We start from the raw sequence: 23763 nt of genomic DNA on the forward strand, positions 1-23763 counted from the left end.
TGCAGAAGCCATTGGATACACAATTTTAGGCAAGTAGGTCACTAAGCAACAGGATCATGAGGCAAATTAGTTTTGTGTCAACAGACCTGTTCCAGGGCTGATCCATCCACAGCTTAATAAAAATGTAAATAACGCACTACATTCCTTAAACCAGACTGACTGATTTTTTATCTACATGTGGAACTTCCACCATCTTTTTCCAAAAACACTAATATTCTGAACTCATGAATACGTGAAAGTCATGGGGAATGTGCCACTGTAAATTGTGTGTCCAATCAATCAGGCCCTGCACTGCCCAGCGTGGCCTCCCCATCTCAGAGACTCCCACCCCCAGGCCAGTCCACACTGACCAATGGGGGGGCCGCATGCCCTCCCCTTCTTTGCACGCACACAGCTGACTCAGTCTGGAGGGAACCCGTGGGACTATCAAATACTGGGGCAGAGCTACTGGAATGTTCTGTCTTTCCCGTGTAGCTAAACAATAGCATAATTAAGTCACAAGTGACAGAGATCAGATCCACCAAATGATTACAAAAGACCCATTAGAGGGGTTGTAGGTCTCCCTAAAAAGCCAGGTTTTCCTACAAATCCCAGTTCACAACCCACTCAACCCCACTAGGAACACTTAGCAGTTTGTAATGCACGTGTGAGTAGCCGTTCCTAAACAAGGTCACTCATTTTCAGGACCCTATTCCCCTTTCCTGAACCTGTCCTTGGGTCCTGGGTTTCCCTGATTCAGTCCTGGGGTTCCAGCTGAGCAACCTGTGTCCTGTGGATTTAAACCATGGCTGAGGATGTTTCACTCACTTATTCTATAAATATTCACTGGACACTGGATATTCAGAGATGAAAGGATTTGGTTCTTCCCTATCACTTTATCACATACCAGGTAGAGTGCATTCAAAGTCAGGGAAAATCTAGGGGAGAACGGAGAGAGGTGGTGAGGAGCTCCTTCTTGACTGAGGGAACGGCATGCTTACTGACAGGGTAGGGTGTCTAGGGCTATAAAATTAATTGGAGTTTGGTTAGAACCGTGCTGTCCACTATGGTAGCCACTAGCCACACGAGGCTATTACACACTTGAAAAGTGGTTAGTCCTAAATTCAATGTGCTATAATGTAAAATACACATGGATTTCAAAGACTTCATATGAAAAAAAGAATGCAAAGTGCCTTGTTAATAATTCTGAATATTGATTACATGTTTAAATGATACTATTTTAAGTAGTTTGGAGGTAAATGAAATATTCAAATTAATTTCTCCTGTTTCTTTTTACTTTTTTTTTAATGTGACTCCTAGAAAATTTTAAATTACATATGTGGCTCATGTAAAGAAAAAAAAAATGTTGCCTGCAATTACAGTTCCACAAAGATCAAGCCATTAGCCACTGCAGTAGCCCACCGACAGTGAGCCTGAGGGGAATTCAGGATGGAGAAAAACAGGAAGCATTCTGTGCTTTGGATATCAGCCCCTAGACAGTCAAGGTTCATATCTAAGGAAATATTTCAATGACCCTAGATTCTTGCATCTCCCCATACATAGAAAACAACTTAAATCATTAACTTGAAATGTCTACTCTTTGTGATTAGCAATAATTTTTTGATGTTCAACTATGTGTTTCTTTCCAGCAAAAAAGTTCACATATATCCTGGCCCCTCCCTTACCTCTTTGGGACAGTTTCTCAGAGCTATCTGAAAGGCTGTCTCCCGGGCTATAGTCCTCAGTAAGACTAAACTCAACTCACAGCTCTTATGTTGTGCCTTTTTTTTTTTGTCAGCAGTTTTGGCAACCATGAAGACCCAGAGCAGACTTCTCTCCTTCGCCTGAATTCTACAAGGATCCAGAACCTTGATTGACACCAGCAGGGCCCCTTGTACCAGTCTGCCTCCTCAATGAGTCCAGACAAATTTAAGTGAGTCTCTCTTGGTACCGGATCTCCCACTCTTAGCTGAAGATCCTGAGTTTATTCAGAGGTTGTTAAACTCCTCACTATGTGGAGTAGGTTATCCTTGAACTTAGGTTCCAGAAAAGGTGCCTGTATTTGCTCAATTGAAAGACACTGAGGTTACCCTCAGGTGAGAACCACTGGGATGATTTTGCTCAGCTGAAGGACCCTAAGGAGGCTTGGACTCGGTGATTAAGTAGGAAGCTGACCTGACATCCTTCCTCAATTTGGCTTCCTTAACAGACTCTGTCGGGATAAAAGTGAAGATATCGCATGAAAGCTTTGCTCGGAGGAAGAGGGGACAAGGCTCCTCCCAGCCAGTTATGGCTTTCTCAGGCAACTAAGAAATTTATGGGAGTGATGGAAGCAGAGTCCCATAAGGAAACCCACTCATTAGTTTAAAACGTGCTTGTCTGGGGACCATGTATGAGAGTTGGCCACTCACTGATCCCAGCACCAATGGTGGTTTTAGAAGAGACATGCAGAAGAGCAGAAGTGACTCTAGGGTAACACCTACAGGGGTTAAGCTCACAAGCTGCACATTGCCCATCACACAATTTCATCAGTAAATTTTATTCCTGACAAATTCAACTTTAAAATAGGAAACAGTTTCTCAAACAGAGAAATGAGGGGTATCAGAAAGCCAACCTCCAACTAACAACTAAAACCCAGCCAGGTTTAGGGATGTACAGAATTTATACTTGCAAGTACTTAAGTGAGAACTAAGGAAATCTCACCCTAAAAATGGCTGAGATGGGGCTCTTTTTGACATTCCAAAACTGGTTTTTGCATACCCAGTTAGAGAAAGCCAGCTTGATAAAACATCTTTTCAGATTTCTGATCTTAAAGGAACAAACGCCCTCTTAGGATTTAGGAGGAACTTGCATTTCTCTCCCTATGCCTTTGAGATGTAAATGTTCTACCTGATCGTCTTAGGCATTTTGTTCTGTGTTTGGAGAGCACAGTGTCCGCCATCAGGAAAGTACACATACGATGTACATTTGACAGCCCGTCAAATAGACTGGGATTCCAAACAGTCTTTTTGTCTGGCTGTGCCAGCTCTCAGGAAGATTTGTCGTAAGGGGTCCCGGTCCATAAGGGACCTTTTGTCTTCTCAACCTTCGTTGCGTCCACCTATACAACAAAGGCCTTTATTTTCCTAGACTATTTTTTGGAGTAAACTTTCTGGATCTTGTGAAGGTTGCATCCTTTGCACTCTCTTGTTGCGGGTGCCGGCTGCATCTTACTGGTTATCACTATTAAGATACTACTCATCAATGGCCAGACAATGGATCCTTTAAATTGAAGAAACTTCTAAATTGGTAAATTTTTAGAGAGCTCTCATTATAAATAGCTGTTTTATTGGTACCTATGAAAAGAGCAAATTAAAAGGTAGATACAGAGGTTTATTAACAACCTCTGAAAAAACTATGGGAATTCTTAAGATTCTAACCTTAAGAATTCCCATAGTTTAAAACAAAACGATTTGGGAAGCCTTATTTGTAGTCTTGGCTTTCCCTTGATGGGTCTTAGGATACTAATAAAAACATTAGGTTAATTAACGTTAATCAGGTTGATTAACAAGGGAATAGGAAATGCTGAGGGGAAAGTCAAGAGACTGCTTCCCAACAAGGTGGAAATTTTAAAGGGACTCGTCCCAGCAGGATAGAAATCTTTAGATGGTGATTTAAAAATGCGATAAATAAAATGGGCATTGATGAGATTAAAACAAAGGCTTCAGGGAATTCCTGGTGGCCCAGTGGTTGGGACTCTGTGCTTTCACTGCTGAGGGCCCAGGTTCAATCTCTGGTCAGGGAACTAAGATCCCCCAAGCGCACAGCGCGGCCAAAAAACAAAATAAAACAAACAAAAAAACCAAAGGCTTTGACACAACATTACCTAAAGTTGAATGGGCCAAAGAGACCCCCTCTTGGTCCACCCAACATTAAAGGGCCCCAAACAAGTCCGGTTTGAAAATTTTTTTTAAAGGCTGGAATAAAATTATACTAAGATACCTAACCAGCAATTGCTTGAGGCAACAGTTAGGCCAATTAATCAAGTTAAAGATTGACAAAAGGGCCTGGGGCACTTGGCTAAAGTTAAAGGTATAAGAGTTGATAGAATTGAGATAAAAATTTATTTTTTAAAAATTGGTGTATTTGGGGCTTTCCTGGTAGCGCAGTGGATAAGAATCTGCCTGCCAATGCAGGGGACACGGGTTCGAGCCCTGGTCCGGGAAGATCCCACATGCTGCGGAGCAACTAAGCCTGTGTGCCACAACTACGGAGCCTGTGCTCTAGAGCCCACGAGCCACAACTACTGAGCCTGTGTGCCACAACTACTGAAGCCCGTGTGCCTAGAGCCCGTGCTCCGCAACAAGAGAAGCCACCTCAATGAGAAGCCCGTACACCACAACGAAGAGTAACCCTCGCTTGCCACAACTAGAGAAAGCCTGCACACAGCAACAAAGACCCAACGCAGGCAAAAATAAATTTAAAAAAAAAATTGGCATATTTGAATGGGCTTTATGTGAGATGGTTACACCTCTTTTGCCTGATTATACTGTGGGATAGACATTATGTCTCACTGGGGAATGCTTCTCCTGCCTGATATTATAATACAGAGCATATAAATCTGCCCCTAAGGCAGTATTAATTAAACATACTAAAGGAAACAGAGTTACCTGAGCCCGCACAATATGAAACAAAAACTGGGGGCTAATATTCAGGGCCTAATAAAGCAATAGTGGAGACTTTTTTTGCCCCTAGGGTAAATTGGTCTGGGTTTGACTTGTGCACTCAGAAAGAGGGCCTTTGTTGAATGCCTTGTGCAAACTTTTGAAGGCATGATAAAATGAACCCTAAAGCTCTAGAACATAGAACTCCTAATTTCCAGTTTAGCTGGAAATCTTCTCATTGATATAAAAAAGCAAATTAAAGAAAATGTAGTTGGACAAATCAATCATTTGATATCATTTAGGCAGACCAGTTCTTTGGGGAATTGAAAGCAACTGTCTTTGTAAAAAGGCTAAGTCATCTAAGCAAATAAATTTAACTTACACCAACTGTTATTTATAAACTAGTAAGTTTATATTGTAATACCTGATTCATGACTAAGTTATAAAATGAAGTTATGAGATCTCTGGTTATGTCTGTTATATGTCTGTGTGTACATTATAGATATGTCTCTACCTCCAGACAGTATCCTCAATATTAATTTATAAAGGAGTTCTATTTAACTGACTTAAAAGTAAGCACTTAGAAATTAAATATTTTTGAATGTAATAGAAACTAACCCAAATGAATTTCAAGTTCATGTGATCTGGGAAATATTCAATATTGATGGCTGACTTGGTCTAATGTCTCCTGAAGTTTTCATGGGTAATCTAAATATAATTGCTGGAAACAAATGAGTTAAATAGATATAAATGGGATAAGAGCCATTTAGTGTACTGTTTAAGAATTATTATGTTTTATGGTATGTCTACTTAAAAATAGTTTCTCCAGATTTTTGGTAACTTGAAACTTTAGAGTTTTGCTAAGTTAAGTTAAATGATGGAAATGTACTAAATATCTAGATCATTCCCAAATAAAGATACTGAAAAACTGATTACTGAAAATAGGCTTCCTTTTACAGAGAAATTAAAGATATTTAGCACCAATAAATGTTTTGTGTCACATTGAAAATTTTTCCATAAAAGGGCACGTTTTTATTTATTTTTTTTAATTAATTAATTTTTTTAAAGATCTTAATTTTTTTCATTTATTTATTTTTGGCTGCGTTGGGTCTTCGTTGCTGCATGCAGGCTTTCTCTAGTTGCGGCGAGCGGGGGCTCCTCTTCATCGCGGTGCGTGGGCCTCTCACTGCCGCGGCCTCTCTTGTTGCGGAGCACAGGCTCCAGACGCGCAGGCTCAGTAGTTGTGGCTCGCGGGCCTAGCCGCTCCGCGGCATGTTATGCTAACATAAAAGTACATAATTGCTTACTTAGTTTTCACTAGAAATTAAGGTTTTAACATTTTTTAATTTTTATTGAAGTATAGTTGACTTACAATATTGTGTCAGTTTCAGGTGTACAGCAAAGTGATTCAGATATATATAGATATATATGTATATATATCTATATATACATATTGATATGTATGCTTTTTCAGATTTTTTCAGATTCTTATCCTTTATAGGTTCTTTTTCAGATTCTTTTCCAGACTCTTATCCTTTATGGGTACATATATATATATATTCTTTTCCAGATTTTTATCCTTTATATAGCTTATTACAAGATATTGACTATAATTCACTGTGCTATACAGTAAGTCCTTGTTGTTTATTTTATATATAGTAGTGTGTATCTGTTAATCCCATATTCTTAATTTATCCCACCCTCCCGCCTTTCCCCTTTGGTAACCAGAATTTTGTTTTCTATGTCTGCGAGTCTGTTTCTGTTTTGTAAACAAGTTCATTTGTATTTTTTTAGATTCCACATACAAGTGATATCATATAATATTTGTCTTCCTCTGTCTGACTTACTTCACATAGTATGATAATCTCTAGGTCCATCCATGTTGCTGTAAATGGCAATATTTCATTCTTTTTTATGGCTGAGTAGTATTCTACTGTACATATATACCACATCTTCTTTATCCATTCATCTGTCAATGGAAATTTAGGTTGCTTCCATGTCTTGGCTATTGTAAATAGTGCTGCCGTGAACATTGGGGTACATGTATCTTTTTGAATTAGAGTTTTCATCTTTTTCAGATATATGCCCAGGAGTGGGATTGTTGGATCATACAGTAGCTCTATTTTTAGTTTTTTAAGGAGCCTCCATACTGTTTTCCATAGTGGCTACACCAATTTATATTCCCACCAACAGCAAAGGAGGGTTCCCTTTTCTCTCACCCTCTCCAGCATTTATTATTTGTAGACTTTGTGATGATGGCCATTTTGACCTCACTGTAGTTTTGATTTGCATTTCTCTAATAATTAGCCATGTTGAGCATCTTGCCATGTGCCTGTTGGCCATCTGTATGTATTCTTTGGAGAAAGAAATTAAGGTTTTCAAGGTTAAGCATTCTAATTAACGTATGTAATTAAAACTACTAAAATTAATAAGGAAAACATCTTCCTTATACGGAATACGGAATGGAAATGCATTTTGTTAAGGGAAAAGAAGGTAATTTTGTCCTGGAGAGAGAGAAAGAAAAGGAAGGCATAGGACAAAACCTGAAGATAAAAAAGAAAGTTTTAGAAGTTTTGTGGGAAAGAAACCCTGCAAAGAAAAAGTTTTGTACATGGTCAGGACTGGCTAGGATTAAAATAAAATTTAATTGAGTAAATAAATTTTAACATTAAAAGTAAGCTGAAAAAAAAAAAAGTAAGCTGGTACAATACTAGAATTTGTTTTTTTCTCTGTGTTAAGAGAACAAAGTTTTCTTAGAATATTGATCTGCTTTTGATAACAGATTATAAAAAGTTTCTCTACCTTTTAAGTGATCTGTTGTAACATTCTATATTTGCCTTTAAAATCTTTTGTCATTTGGGTGAAGTAAATAAGTATTGTTTCACAGTGACCTATGATTCTATATGACCAAGTGTTTTAAACCTTTTGATATCTTCGACAAACTTCCCCAAGTCAGTTCTAAATGAAGTCCTTTTGACCTGTAGCTAACTTTCGGATGCTTCAGAGAGATCCCAAAGCATCCTCAAAAGAGACATTAAACTAATTAGGTTTATTTGATATGTTAAATTACATAGGAAACATTGTCAAATAAGTGGTGATAAACCTTCTTAGGTTATATTGCATGGGTAAATGTCATTAACATATATATTCTAGAAATTAAATGGAATTCTTAACAACCTGATATGTCCTAGTAAAATATTATCAGTTATGATTCTAATTATTCCTTAAAATGTTGTATTGTCACAGAAATAACCAAGTTGCTTTGTCAACTGCACTGTAATCAAATCTTTAACCACGCCATTTTAAGTCTTTTGTTATTTATAGACAGTCATTGTTTTACTCTGATGCTTTTACAAAAATGAAAATCTTCAAGAAGATTCATAAAAAGGATTTTTTGACAAATATAGGTTTCTGATGACTTTTAGATCATACCACTGAACTGGGTAAGAAATTATAAAACTCTAATAGAAAACCTGATGCGTTTATCAAGATCAACAAGAATTAATTATACGGAACTTAATGAACTGATAAATATGATTTATAATCTTATGATTTTTTTCTTAAATATACTGGCTTTTAATCTTTGTGTTCCAGAAAACCTTTCCTCTTATGCTATGATATGTGGCAAGTTGATGAAGTATACCTCTGCAAATGAAGATGAAACATTTATCTTTTTCTCTCTACCTAATCTCTCCAGAATTTGGCTTCTCTAACTGGCTCCCCTCTGGACTTGATGGCTTATTGAGATCCAGATTACAACTAGTTATACTAACCATTGTTTTAATTTGTTCTCTCTTTGTTGTTTTCAAACTATTTATACTTTTTGTCTCTCTGCTATACTATCTTATTAATGTTACTCGTTATATTACTTATATTCTATTTTATAAGATTGTTGTATCCTGCATTACCTGATGTGTAACCAGGCCTCCAACAAAATTAATGATGGCTAAATATCTTGAGGCAATTGATCACACATATATATATATGATCACATATATATCACATATATACAGATAAAGTTAATTGTAATAGTGCAACTTTAAATATGGGAAGAAACAACAAGGGGAAAACATTTCCTGGATCATAATAGAGTAGTAAAACAGAAGATCCAGAGGATTTTAGGTTGTTTAGGTTGTTAATAGGGCCTAAGCCAGTTATAGCATATGAATAGCCTATCACTAAGATCCTTGCCTGATCTGGGAATAAGCATTCCTAAGGCTGTGGGACAAATTGGTCATGAAATGCCTCCCAAGCCTTGGTCAAATTTATGACCAACGTGGGGCACTGTAAACAAAAAAAGATGTTGCTTGCCCTTTTAGTTCTATAGGATCAAGCCATTAGCCCCTGCAGTTGCCCACCAAAAGTGAGCCTGAAGGGAATTCAGGATGGAGAAAAACAGGAAGCATCTTGTGCTATGGATACCAGCACCTAGATAATTAAGGTACATACCTAAGGAAATATTTCAAAGACCTCAGATTCTTGCATCTTCCCATACACAGAAAAGCACTAAGATCATTAACTTGAGATGTCTGTTTTTGTGATTAGAAGTAATCTTTTGATGTTTTGACTACGTGTTTTTCCTGCAAAAAAAATTCATATATATTCTGACTCCTTCCTTACCTCTTTTTTTTTTTTCTGCTGCACCGAGTGGCATGTGATCTTAGTTCCCTGACCAGGGATCCAACCCGTGCCCCCTGCATTGGAAGCACGGAGTCTTAACCACTGGACTGCCAGGGAAGTTCCCCTTCCTTACCTCTTTGGAACAGTTTCTCAGAGCTATCTGAGAGGCTGTCTCTCAGGCTGTAGTCCTCCATAAGACACAGAATAAACTCAATTCACAGCTCTTATGTTGCGCGTTTTTTTTTTTTTTTTTTTAATGTCTGAAACATTTATATTAACATATTTCCATACAAATAACCCAATGAAAGTTTAGTATTAGTTGTTTTGTTTGTTTGTTTATACTGCAGGTTCTTATTAGTCATCAATTTTATACACATCAGTGTATACATGTCAATCCCAATCGCCCAATTCAGCACACCACCATCCCCACCCCACCGCAGTTTTCCCCCCTTGGTGTCCATATGTCTGTTCTCTACATCTGTGTCTCAACTTCTGCCCTGCAAACCGGCTCATCTGTACCATTTTTCTAGGTTCCACATACATGCGTTAATATACGATATTTGTTTTTCTCTTTCTGACTTACTTCACTCTGTATGACAGTCTCTAGATTCATCCACGTCTCAACAAATGACTCAATTTCGTTCCTTTTTATGGCTAAGTAATATTCCATTGTATATATGTACCACAACTTCTTTATCCATTCGTCTGTTGATGGGCATTTAGGTTGCTTCCATGACCTGGCTATTGTAAATAGTGCTGCAATGAACATTCGGGTGCATGTGTCTTTTTGAATTACGGTTTTCTCTGGGTATATGCCCAGTAGTGGGATTGCTGGGTCATATGGTAATTCTATTTTTAGTTTTTTAAGGAACCTCCATATTGTTCTCCATAGTGGCTGTATCAATTTACACTCCCACCAACAGTGCAAGAGGGTTCCCTTTTCTCCACACCCTCTCCAGCATTTGTTGTTTGTAGATTTTCTGATGATGCCCATTCTAATTGGTGTGAGGTGATACCTCATTGTAGTTTTGATTTGCATTTCTCTAATAATTAGTGATGTTGAGCATCCTTTCATGTGCTTCTTGGCCGTCTGTATGTCTTCTTTGGAGAAATGTCTATTTAGGTCTTCTGCCCATTTTTGGATTGGGGTGTTTGTTTCTTTAATATTGAGCTGAATGAGCTGTTTATATATTTTGGAGATTAATCCTTTGTCCGTTGATTCGTTTGCAAATATTTTCTCCCATTCTGAGGGTTGTCTTTTGGTCTTGTTTATGGTTTCCTTTGCTGTGCAAAAGCTTTGAAGTTTCATTAGGTCCCATTTGTTTATTTTTGTTTTTATTTCCATTACTCTAGGAGGTGGATCAAAAAAGATCTTGCTGTGATTTATGTCAAAGAGTGTTCTTCCTATGTTTTCCTCTAAGAGTTTTATAGTGTCCAGTCTTACATTTAGGTCTGTAATCCATTTTGAGTTTATTTTTGTGTATGGTGTTAGGGAGTATTATAATTTCATTCTTTTACATGTAGCTGTCCAGTTTTCCCAGCACCACTTATTGAAGAGACTGTCTTTTCTCCATCGTATATCTTTGCCTCCTTTGTCATAGATTAGTTGACCATAGGTGCGTGGGTTTATCTCTGGGCTTTCTATCTTGTTCCATTGATCTATGTTTCTGTTTTTGTGCCAGTACCATATTGTCTTGATTACTGTAGCTTTGTAGTATAGTCTGAAGTCAGGGAGTCTGATTCCTCCAGCTCCGTTTTTTTCCCTCAAGACTGCTTTGGCTATTCGGGGTCTTTTGTGTCTCCATACAAATTTTAAGATGATTTTTTCTAGCTCTGTAAAAAATGCCATTGGTAATTTGATAGGGATTGCATTGAATCTGTAGATTGCTTTGGGTAGTATAGTCATTTTCACAATGTTGATTCTTCCAATCCAAGAACATGGTATATCTCTCCATCTGTTGGTATCATCTTTAATTTCTTTCATCAGTGTCTTATAGTTTTCTGCATACAGGTCTTTTGTCTCCCTAGGTAGGTTTATTCCTAGGTATTTTATTCTTTTTGTTGCAATGGTAAATGGGAGTGTTTCCATAATTTCTCTTTCAGATTTTTCATCATTAGTGTATAGGAATGCAAGAGATTTCTGTGCATTAATTTTGTATCCTGCAACTTTACCATATTCATTAATTAGCTCTAGCAGTTTTCTGGTGGCAGTTTTAGGATTCTCTATGTATAGTATCATGTCATCTGCAAACAGTGACAGTTTTATTTCTTCTTTTCCAATTTGTATTCCTTTTATTTCTTTTTCTTCTCTGATTGCCGTGGCTAGGACTTCCAGAACTATGTTGAATAATAGTGGTGAGAGTGGACATCCTTGTCTCGTTCCTGATCTTAGAGGAAATGCTTTCAGTTTTTCACCGTTGAGAATGATGTTTGCTGTGGGTTTGTCATATATGGCCTTTATTATGTTGAGGTAGGTTCCATCTATGCCTACTTTCTGGAGAGTTTTTATCATAAATGGGTGTTGAATTTTGTCAAAAGCTTTTTCTGCATCTATTGAGATGATCATATGGTTTTTATTCTTCAATTTGTTAATATGGTGTATCACATTGATTGATTTGCGTATATTGAAGAATCCTTGCATCCCTGGGATAAATCCCACTTGATCGTGGTGTATGATCCTTTTAATGTGTTGTTGGATTCTGTTTGCTAGTATTTTGTTGAGGATTTTTGCATCTATATTCATCAGTGATATTGGTCTGTAATTTTCTTTTTTTGTAGTGTCTTTGTCTGGTTTTGGTATCAGGGTGATGGTGGCCTCATAGAATGAGTTTGGGAGTGTTCCTTCCTCTGCAATTTTTTGGAAGAGTTTGAGAAGGATAGGTGTTAGCTCTTCTCTAAATGTTTGATAGAATTCACCTGTGAAGCCATCTGGTCCTGGACTTTTGTTTGTTGGAAGATTTTTAATCACAGTTTCAATTTCATTACTTGTGATTGGTCTGTTCATATTTTCTGCTTCTTCCTGGTTCAGTCTTGGAAGGTTATACCTTTCTAAGAATTTGTCCATTTCTTCCAGGTTGTCCATTTTATTGGCATAAAGTTGCTTGTAGTAGTCTCTTAGGATGCTTTGTATTTCTGCGGTGTCTGTTGTAACTTCTCCTTTTTCATTTCTGATTTTATTGATTTGAGTCCTCTCCCTCTTTTTCTTGATGAGTCTGGCTAATGGCTTATCAATTTTGTTTATCTTCTCAAAGAACCAGCTTTTAGTTTTATTGAGCTTTGCTATTGTTTTCTTTGTTTCTATTTCATTTATTTCTGCTCTGATCTTTATGATTTCTTTCCTTCTGCTAACTTTGGGTTTTGTTTGTTCTTCTTTCTCTAGTTTCTTTAGGTGTAAGGTTAGATTGTTTACTTGAGATTTTTCTTGTTTCTTTAGGTAGGCTTGTATAGCTATAAACTTCCCTCTTAGAACTGCTTTTGCAGCATCCCATAGGTTTTGGGTTGTCGTGTTTTCATTGTCATTTGTCTCTAGGTATTTTTTGATTTCCTCTTTGATTTCTTCAGTAATCTCTTGGTTATTTAGTAACGTATTGTTTAGCCTCCATGTGTTTGTGTTTTTTATGCTTTTTCCCCTGTAATTCATTTCTAATCTCATAGCGTTGTGGTCAGAAAAGATGCTTGATATGATTTCAATTTTCTTAAATTTACTGAGGCTTGATTTGTGACCCAAGATGTGATCTATCCTGGAGAATGTTCCGTGCGCACTTGAGAAGAACGTGTAATCTGCTGTTTTTGGATGGAATGTCCTATAAATATCAATTAAATCTATCTGGTCTATTGTGTCATTTAAAGCTTCTGTTTCCTTATTTATTTTCATTTTGGATGATCTGTCCATTGGTGTGAGTGACGTGTTAAAGTCCCCCATTATTATTGTGTTACTATTGATTTACTGTTTTATAGCTGTTAGCAATTGCCTTATGTAATGAGGTGCTCCTATGTTGGGTGCATATATATTTATAATTGTTATATCTTCTTCTTGGATTGATCCCTTGATCATTATGTAGTGTCCTTCCTTGTCTCTTGTAACATTCTTTATTTTAAAGTCTATTTTATCTGATATGAGTATAGCTACTCCAGCTTTCTTTTGATTTCCATTTGCATGGAATATCTTTTTCCATCCCCTCACTTTCAGTCTGTATGTGTCCCTAGGTCTAAAGTGGGTCTCTTGTAGACAGCATATAGATGGGTCTTGTTTTGGTATCCATTCAGCAAGCCTGTGTCTTTTGGTTGGAGCATTTAATCCATTCACGTTTAAGGTAATTATCGATATGTATGTTCCTATGACCATTTTCTTAATTGTTTTGGGTTTGTTTTTGTAGGTCCTTTTCTTCTCTTGTGTTTCCCACTTAGAGAAGTTCCTTTAACATTTGTTGTAGAGCTGGTTTGGTGGTGCTGAATTCTCTTAGCTTTTGCTTGTCTGTAAAGCTTTTGATTTCTCCATCAAATCTAAATGAGATCCTTGCCAGGTAGAGTAATCTTGGTTGTAGGTTCTTCCCTTTCATCACTTGAAGTATATCATGCCACTCCCTTCTGGCTTGTAGAGTTTCTGCTGACAAATCAGCTGTTAACCTTATGGGAGCTCCCTTGTATGTTATTTGTCGTTTTTCCCTTGCTGCTTTCAATAATTTTTCTTTGTCTTTAATTTTTGCCACTTTGATTACTATGTGTCTCGGCGTGCTTCTCCTTGGGTTTATCCTGTATGGGACTCTCTGCGCTTCCTGGACTTGGGTGGCTATTTCCTTTCCCATGTTAGGGAAGTTTTCCACTATAATCTCTTCAAATATTTTCTCTGGTCCTTTCTCTCTCTCTTCTCCTTCTGGGACCCCTATAATGCGAATGTTGTTGCGTTTAATGTTGTCCCAGAGGTCTCTTAGGCTGTCTTCATTTCTTTTCATTCTTTTTTCTTTAGTCTGTTCCGCAGCAGTGAATTCCACCATTCTGTCTTCCAGGTCACTTATCCGTTCTTCTGCCTCAGTTATTCTACTATTGATTCCTTCTAGTGTAGTTTTCATTTCAGTTATTGTATTGGTCATCTCTGTTTGTTTGTTCTTTAATTCTTCTAGGTCTTTGTTAATCATTTCTTGCATCTTCTCAATCTTTGCCTCCATTCTTATTCCAAGGTCCTGGATCATCTTCACTATCATTATTCTGAATTCTTTTTCTGGAAGGTTGCCTATCTCCACTTCATTTAGTTGTTTTTCTGGGGTTTTTTCTTGTTTCTTCATCTGGTATATAGCCCTCTGCCTTTTCATCTTGTCTATCTTTCTGTAAATGTGGTTTCTGTTCCACAGGCTGCAGGACTGTAGTTTTTCTTGCTTCTGCTGTCTGCCCTCTGGTGGTTGAGGCTATCTAAGAGGCTTGATGGGAGGCTCTGGAGGTGGGTAGAGCTAACTGTTGCTGTGGCGGTCAGAGCTCTGTAAAACTTTAATCCACTTGACTGTTGCTGGGTGGCGCTGGGTTCCCTCCCTGTTGGTTGTTTTGCCTGAGGCAACCCAACACTGGAGCCTACCCGGGCTCTTTGGTGGGGCTAATGGCAGACTCTGGGAGGGCTCACGCCAAGGAGTACTTCCCAGAACCTCCGCTGCCAGTGTCCTTGTCCCCACGGTGAAACAGAGCCAGCCCCCGCCTCTGCAGGAGACCCCCCAACACCAGCAGTTATATCTGGTTCAGTCTCCCCCAGGGTCACTGCTCCTTCCCCTGGGTCCCGATGCACACACTATTTTGTGTACGCCCTCCAAGAGTGGGTTCTCTGTTTCCCCCAGTCCTGTCGAAGTCCTGCAATCAATTCCCACTAGGCTTCAAAGTCTGATTCTCTATGAATTCCTCCTCCCGTTGCCGGACCCCCAGGTTGGGAAGCCTGACGTGGGGCTCAGAACTTTCACTCCAGTGGGTGGACTTCTGTGGTATAAGTGCTCGCCAGTCTGTGAGTCACCCACCCAGCAGTTATGGGATTTGATTTTACTCTGATTGCGCCCCTCCTACCATCTCACTGTGGCTTCTCCTCTGTCCTTGGACGTGGGGTATCCTCCTTGGTGAAGTCCAGTGTCTTCCTGTCGATGATTGTCCAGCAGCCAGTTGTGATTCTGGTTTTCTCGCAAGAGGGAGTGAGAGCACGTCCTTCTACTCCGCCATCTTGGTTAATCCTTGCGCGTTTTTTTTTAAGTTGACACTCATATTAAATTTCTGTTGGACAGTTCTGGTTATAGCATAGAATTAGCTCTGGTTGGAGAATAAAATTCTAGGTTGAGAGTGCCAAAAAATTAAATTAAAATCAAACGAAGAGGCTATATATACAGAAGAAGCCGGGGTGCTCAGGCCTTGAACATCACACAGGGAGAGTCACTAGGACCCTGAGCAGGGAAGGAAAGGAAATGTCAGCTGTGTGCTTTGGAAGATCACTGTGGCAGTGAAATGGGAGAGACCAGGGCAGGGTGAAAACCGGAGGCAGGAAAACTCATGGGGCAAAAATGAAATATCAGTGAGTGACCAATCTGCCTTCCAACCTACAGGATCTGCTCTTGGGATTCTTACCTTCGCTGTGCCTTGGGCCCTGTGGCAGCCTGGTAGATCCTTTCTCAGATAAATGTCTTTACATACAGAAAATAAAATACCCAGGATTACAAAGGAAACCAATGACTGAAATACAGGTGTCACTGTAAAAATCTGTGATATGGCAATATGTGTGCTTCTTTATTGACACTTTAAATAAGATGTAGCAGCAGGTCTAACAATTACTGTAATTTTTTTTTTTTTTTTTTGGCTGCGTTGGGTCTTCGTTGCTGCGCGCGGGCTTTCTCTAGTTGAGGTGAGCGGGGGCTACTCTTTGTTTTGGTGCACGGGCTTCTCATTGCGGTGGCTTCTCTTGTTGCGGCGCACGGGCTCTAGGCACTCGGGCTTCAGTAGCTGCGGCACATGGGCTCAGTAGTTGTGGTTCGTGGGCTCTAGAGCGCAGGCTCAGTAGTTGTGGCGCACAGGCTTAGCTGCTCCGCGGCATGTGGGATCTTCCCGGACCAGGGCTGGAACCCGTGTCCCCTGCACTGGCAGGCGGATTCTTAACCACCGCGCCACCAGGGAAGTCCACAATTATGGTAATTTTGAAGTATTTATGAACATGAATGATATTTTGAGCAACAGCTATCATGAGACACAACGATATCTGTGTTTCCATTAGTGGTGAAGCCACGGTACTGCTAACACTGCTGTGATTTGTTGCCTACATTTATACTCAAAGGAAATGCTAAATTTTAGTGAGTGGTTAATGAAAATGAACTGTAATTTTTCCCCCCAAGTCACAGACCACCTTGAGTTCTATCCATGACCCCTTAGGGATCCATGGATCAAGGGTTAAGGACCCTTGTGAGATGTTCCCAGGCTTCCCTCAGGAGTTAGTTTAGGTCCCTCTAAGATGGGAACATGCAGGGAGTATGGTAACAGTTGGATGCTATTTTACTTCTAGGATTTATTTATTCCCATGACTACATCTACAACAGCATATTAAGGCAGCAGACAATGGCCCAGAAGGTGTCTTAATGGAACATTGGGTTTCCTTGGGTTATGATTAGAACCCATGCCTTTTTCTCAGATGAGGATAATGATCACAGGAACAGGCCCAGGAGACCCAGAGGGAAGACTGTTTGTTGGGGTTTTTCTTTAGTTCTCAGGCGAGCTTATTCTTGCAGGGAGGAAGTCATCCGTCTTGCCCGAAGGAATTTAGTTACAAAACAAAAACAGGAAAAGACAAATACTGTATGATTCCACTTACATGAGATATCTACAGCAATCAAATTCATAGAAACAAAGTAGAACGTTGGTTCTTAGGGGCTGAGGGTGGGGAGAAAAGAGGAGTTATTTAATGGCTATACAGTTTCAGATCTGCAAGATGAAAAAGTTCTGGAGGTCTGTTTTGCAACAATGTGAATATATTTAACACTACTGAACTGCACTTAAAAATGGTAAAGATGGTACATCTTTTTTTTTCTTAATTTTTTTTAAATTAATTAATTTATTATTTTATTTTTGGCTGCGTTGGGTCTTCGCTGCTGCACGCGGGCTTTCTCTAGTTGTGGCGAACGGGGGCTACTCTTTGTTGCAGTGCGCGAGCTTCTCATTGCGGTGGCTTCTCTTGTTGCAGAGCACAGGCTCTAGGCATGCAGGCTTCAGTAGTTGTGGCTCGCAGGCTCAGTAGTTGTGGCGCACGGGCTTAGTTGCCCCGCGGCATGTGGGATCTTCCCGGACCAGGGCTTGAACCCGTGTCCCCTGCATTGGCAGGCGGATTCTTAACCACTGCGTCACCAGGGAAGCCCAAGATGGTACATCTTATGTGGGTTTTTTTTTTTTAAATCACCATAAAAAGGGTTAAAACTGCAAAACAAACAAACAGGACGCTCAGAGCCTAATTCTGGTTCAACTTCTAATTGTCACCAAGCTGGACAGCCTCAAATGCAGGGCTGGTTCTACCCAGTACCTGGAGTTTCTCGAGGCATTAAAGGTATAAAAATGCTTTTTAAAATGAGGACCCAAGTGTTGTTTATTTTTAAAAATTCTACTATATAATGATAAAGCTCATCTTTACAATTCTGGGTATTGATTTCCACAGAACGGACTAAGACAATCCCCTAAGAGTAATAATAACATCAAACACTTAATTAGCGTTAATTCTGTGCCAGGCACTAGTCTAAGCACTTTATAAATACTTGACTCACTTAGTCCTCATAACAATCCCATGGTGGATGTCCTATTTTTATCCCCACTTTATAGATAAGGAAACTGAGGCACGGAGGACTAGTAAGTGGCAGAGGTGAGGTTCACAACAGGTCATTCGACTCCAGAGTCAGACCATGAGCACCTGAGGCAGGGACCGGGATTTTTATCTCTCAATGCCAGCGCTGAGACAGTGCTGACTCACAGTAAATGAATCAGTTGGCAACCATTTATTGAGCAATCGGTTACGATAGAATTGTGAGGCATTTTTACCATGCAGCAGTTCTGAAGAAGAAAGATCTCGCTGTCTGCTTCCTCTACTATTTTTTTTTTTAAACTTGGTAAGGAGAAACTTTGTTGGAAAGATGACTGCAAGGCGTGTGGGGCAGTTTACTGTCCTAGTGGGTTGCGGGGATACGGCAACAGTGGGGAAAATACTTTGACTATAAGATCCCCCAGCACCTCCCTCTACTAATCTTTTCAAAAAAATGATTAAAGCAATGCTCCTAACTCCCCCAGCGTTTGGAATTGATGGTCACTGCCCAAGACTCTAACCCACCCTGCCACCTGGTTATCTCTTGTACTCATGGAGGAGTGGGAAAAGGAGTGAATATGAAGAGACAGAAAAACAACAAGGTCCTACTGTGTAGCACAGGGAACTATATTCACTATCCCATGATAAACCATAATGGAAAAGAATATAAAAAAGAATGTACATACATATGTATAACTGCATCACTTTGCTGTACAGCAGAAAATAACACAACATTGTAAGTAAACTATACCTCAGTTAGAAAAAAAAGAAGAGACAGAAAGGCCTGTCTCCAGACCAACAATGAATTCTAGGAACTGGTCTAAAACTAGGTATGTGGCAGAGAGAAATAGGAAAAGACCCTAAAAGTCACCAAAGAAAATCGCAGGACGCCCTTAAAAGGGTAGGGAGTGGAGGGCAGCTCTCCGTCGCTTAGTAACCACATTCTGCCACCTCAGGAGGAAGCAGCTGCGTTTCTAAACGAAACAGGCTGAGACTGGCCAGGTCCACAAAGCTACTGACACACGTGGGCCAAACACCAGCAGCATTTCAGACAACTGTAGCCGGAACATGTGCCCCCCACGCAGCACACAGAGGCTGCTCGTGGGAAGAGACGGGGGCTCAGGCCACAGCGGGGGGTCGCTCCATCTTCTGGCTGGTATGGCAGGGAGGTGGTCGGGACTCACCTGTAGGTGTAGGGTCCCACTTCTTCCAACCGAGGGGTCTCCCCTCTGAGGACCTCCTCTGGATTGGTGACATTGAAGAAATAGAACTGGGTGTGCACGGGCAGAGGGGGCTTCCTCCAGGACTCAAAGGTCTCCGAGCCATTCCTTAACACAATATTCTAGGGGAGAAAACCAAAAGGGGATTTACGTAGTGTAAGGCAGTTGGCTTTGAACACAGAGGCAGAACGAGGGACACCCTGTCCTTTGACCTCCCGGCTCACTTATTTTTTCCACAGGCATTCAGCTGCTGTCCCTTGGGAGCAGGGACATGCCTTACGCCAATATGAAGCCCACAGCCCTCAGAAGCCATAACAGGTTTTCTATAAATATCTGTGGTAAAGAAAGGATGCTAGAGCCATAGCTCATGGGTGGAAACATGGTGTCACCAAAACCAAGCCCACAGTCTGAGTACCCGAAAGGCCTTATTTGCTTCGTCACAAAGAGTCTACTGATCAGACAGCTTCCGTGGAAGTCAGGCCACTCTGAGAAGCTCCATGCACTCCCAGCTCGCCCATGTGAGAGACCAGGAAGAGAGGCCCCAGAAGGTTACTTTGGTCCTTCCATTTGAGGTAGAACCACACCCAGCTCTACCACTTTCACCACCAGGGGCTTCACATGCATTTTCTCATCTAATCCCTAACAAAACCCTAACATAGGTTTGTATATTCCTGTTTTAATGATGAGAAAGCTAAGCCACACTGAGGTTAAGTGCTTAGGGTATTCTTTGTCTACAATCCTTCCTTTGTTTCCCACCCTTACCATGGATTATGGTCTAAATTGTGTCCCTGCCACCCCCCTCCCCCAAAAAATTCATATATTGAAGTCCTAACCCCTAGTACCTCAGAATGTGACTGTATTTGGAGATAGGTTCTTTAAAGAGAAATTAAAGGTTAAATGAAGTCATTAGGGTGGGCTGTCATCCAACATGACTGAGGCCTCAGAAGAAATCAACCCTGTTGACACCTTGATCTCAGACTTCTAGCATCCAGAACACTGTGAGACAATAAATTTCTGTTGTTCAAGTCACCCAGTCTGTGGTATTTGTTATGGCAGCTCTCGCAAACTAATACACCATGGCCCCTCTATGGAAGGAGTATCCTTCCCACCCTACAGACTTCAGGTGTGGCAAGTAACTTGATTTGATTAACAGAATGTGAGTGGAATGGCAAAGCACCAACTTCGAGCTGAGGCCTTAAGAGGCATGGCAAGTTTCCACCAGTCACCCTCTGTTGCCCTGTCCCAGGTAGTTGGTGATCCTTCAGCCAAGGCCCTAAAATGGTAATGTGTAGACCAGACATGAAGCCAGGAGTCCAGCCTAAGTCAGCTGACCCAGCTAAGCTCAAATTGCAGCCAACCTGGCCATAAGGAGTATGGAGTACATGTTACTATATAAGCCACTGAGATTTGGGGGTTGTTTGTTATCCAGCATTGCAAGAGTAGCCTGATTAATACAGCACCTAAAGTTAATAGACTGAAAGCTAATATCTAGTAGTTAACTTGTTAATAAAGAAAAACTGCATTTTTAAAGTTAAGATTACTGAAGTGCTCGAGAAGGATAAAAGCATACACAGAATAAATAAACCAGAATGCAAACAGTGACTAACTATGCATGTTGGAATTTGGATCATTGTTATTTTCTCCTGGATGAGATTTTGTATTTTCCGAATTTTTATAATGAATAAAAAAAATTAACACTGAGAAAAATTTTTAAAAGAGGAAAATGGGATCTGCTGATAAAGACAATGTAGGGCCACTAGTGAAACAGTAACTAGATGCAAGAGAAGCATCCCCTGATATCACCTGTCACTCCCCTAGCGGTGAGGATTTGAATGACAATCAACAGAGGGACCGCTTCAAAACATGACAGAAATCACATGCTAAAACATCCTGTGACACAGAACACAACAGGATGCCAATTTTTAGTAGTCCAGGCCTCCAATTTAATAGAAGCAATGTTGCAAGGGAACTTAATGATATAACTCTATTATTCAATGGAAAATATCCCAAGAATCTCTGCAGGGAAAAACAAAGTGGCACCGGAATAAATGGATGCAGAAAACCTAAGCTTGTCAAAGCAAAGACAGTCATCTGGAGGGCTGGAAGTCAATTCACATCCATGAGTCAGCCATGTCATAGAACTGGGGACTCTTTGTGGTTTGGCATCAGTTCGGAACATCTAATCATCAGATTTCTAGCCAAACAACACATTATTGAAATATTCTTGGCCTTGACTACCAGTACTGATTTAGGGAGTTGAGGTCAGATTGTTGAGATAGAAAAATTTAAAGACAAACCACGAAACCCCTTTCCTCCAAGCTCCGGGTCCAGCTCAGACTCTCTCCTTTGTGAAGCCCTCCCCGCCTGCCCCTGCACACATTACTCTCTCCCTGCCCTGGCCATAGAGCAGCCTAACCGATCATTTTAGGCAGTTTTTTAAGAGTTTCGTGGTCTTTTATCTTATCTTCTAAACAGGAGTCTTAGCTATCTGAGGAGGAACAAGGGAGAGAGTCGGGCCCAGAGAGAGAGAGAGGGCAGCATAACTGGAGAGGCTTACCAGGTGGAACCCAGAGGCCCTGGCAGGGTAAGCAAGGGCCTGTGGTCAAGGTTGTACAGCTGCTTCATGTCAGAACTGGGTCTGGAACCCAGTGTTCCTTTTCTCCACTCTCCCACCCCACCTCAGCATACAACATTTTAATAAAATGGGTATAAACCTACTACACATTTTAGTTATACAAGTTATATGGTAGAGCTTCTCTGGTATAAAGTATACACACAGCACCTAGAAACAGCTCAGTAACATGAATATAACCTACCTAAAACCAGTATGTTAACTATGAGAAATGTAACACATATATAATAATTATTTGTCTTCTAGAGGATTTTGAAGGCCCACAGATACCTTCAAAGTCATCTGATTTCATTAAAATGAGTCTCTTTTTTGGGACTTCCCTGGTGGCACAGTGGTTAAGACTCCATGCTCCCAATGCAGGGGGCCTGGGTTCAATCCCTGGTCAGGGAACTAGATCCCACACACATGCTGCAGTTAAGAGTTCGCATGCCACAACTAAGGACCCCGCCTGCCGCAACTAAGACCCAGTGCAACCAAATAATAAATAAATACATACATACATACATACATACATAAAAAAAAAAAAGAACCTCTTTTTCTTATCCAGAAATTTCCAGAAAAAGGCAGGGCAATCATTTCTCCTCCGCCATGAATTCCTTGAGTACCCTCCCCTTAACTGGATGGATCATCCCTTCCTTTGAACCCTATAACACATAGGAATTTCTCAGGAAAAAAAGTGCTCAGGACAGAAAACATCTTCTAAAAATTGAGGTTAATTGGAATCTACATGAAGCAGCGATATTAGCAACCAAAAATGAGAAGGAAAGTGCAGCTATTATATTGGAACATATTAGGTTAACAGTTGGCTTCTCAAAACAGAAGGTGCTGACCTACAAAAAAAAAAGTAGGGTGTTTTTTTTTTTCTTTACTCCTCCCCACTCCTCAAGGACAATGCAGGTTTTGGAGAAATATTGGTTCAATCCACAAAATATAGTACTAGAAAACTATATTTTCCGTCAACTTTGCTTATAAGATGCTGGGAGAGAAGAAATTGATGTGAGACAACCAGAGAAGAGCAGAAGAAAGGCATGATCAGTCAAAGGCAAAGCCACAGTCAAGGCCCTATAACAGCAGCTCGACAGCTACAAGTCCAAGGAGCCTTTAAAGTATACCCAGAGGAAGTGGTTGTTCCCTAGCCATTTCAGCCACATTCAGATACAGAGAAAGCAATTCAGATACAGATTCACTAGAATCAGAAACACACAGATCTAGCACCTATTAGTTTGTGTGTCTTATCGGTGACCCAGCACGCTAAAGAGCTAAGTGCAGCCAGTTCCTTTTGTGGGTGGAAAGAAAAATCTGTGTGTCTCTGTGATCCCTTTTCCTAACAACTATTTAAAGCAGCGCTATACCCATGGTTTTCTTGCAAAGTGTAGAACTATACATGCAAATCATCCAAACACTGTCTGTGCCAGGCATTGCAGGTAGGAGATACCCAGCAACACAGATATGGTTTCTGTGTTCCAGGAGTTTACCCTCTATTTGGGGGATGGTAATTCACACATGCAAGATAATCAACAATGTAAAGTAGCCCGTAAGAAATGGTCAATGAGTATACCAGGCAGTGGTCTCCGTGGTGTTCAGACAATGGATTCTACGAACTGAGACGGAGACAGGTAGTGCTTAAAGTGAGCAAGGAAGAATGAATAAAAATTTGGCAAGCAGAGGAGGTCACGGGGGTGGGCTCCTTATGGATAGCTGGGGTTGATTCGACTATCAACTCCTTATGGATAGCTGGGGTTGATTCGACTATCCTGTCTGGCTGGACAGAGTGAGCCCTTCCTCCCTGCCTGTTCCATGTCCATCTCTCCTGGAGCCCTCTGCTTAATCAGAAAGAGTGGATGTGGAGAATGAGACAGTAAAAGATACAGAGGAGGG

At 40.3% G+C, this 23763-nt stretch overlaps 1 protein-coding gene across 1 annotated transcript in view; it reads right to left on the minus strand.

The window, feature by feature from the left end:
- Positions 1 to 23763, minus strand: part of SCARB2 (scavenger receptor class B member 2) — a 72099-nt gene that overhangs the window by 35371 nt on the left and 12965 nt on the right. Inside the window, exon 2 of the mRNA XM_061192382.1 lies at positions 19218 to 19375. Coding sequence (XP_061048365.1) covers positions 19218 to 19375 — 158 coding nt within the window. The remainder of the gene's footprint in view (positions 1 to 19217; positions 19376 to 23763) is intronic.

Source organism: Eubalaena glacialis, chromosome 5 (assembly GCF_028564815.1).
Source record: "Eubalaena glacialis isolate mEubGla1 chromosome 5, mEubGla1.1.hap2.+ XY, whole genome shotgun sequence".
Lineage (NCBI taxonomy): Eukaryota > Metazoa > Chordata > Mammalia > Artiodactyla > Balaenidae > Eubalaena > Eubalaena glacialis.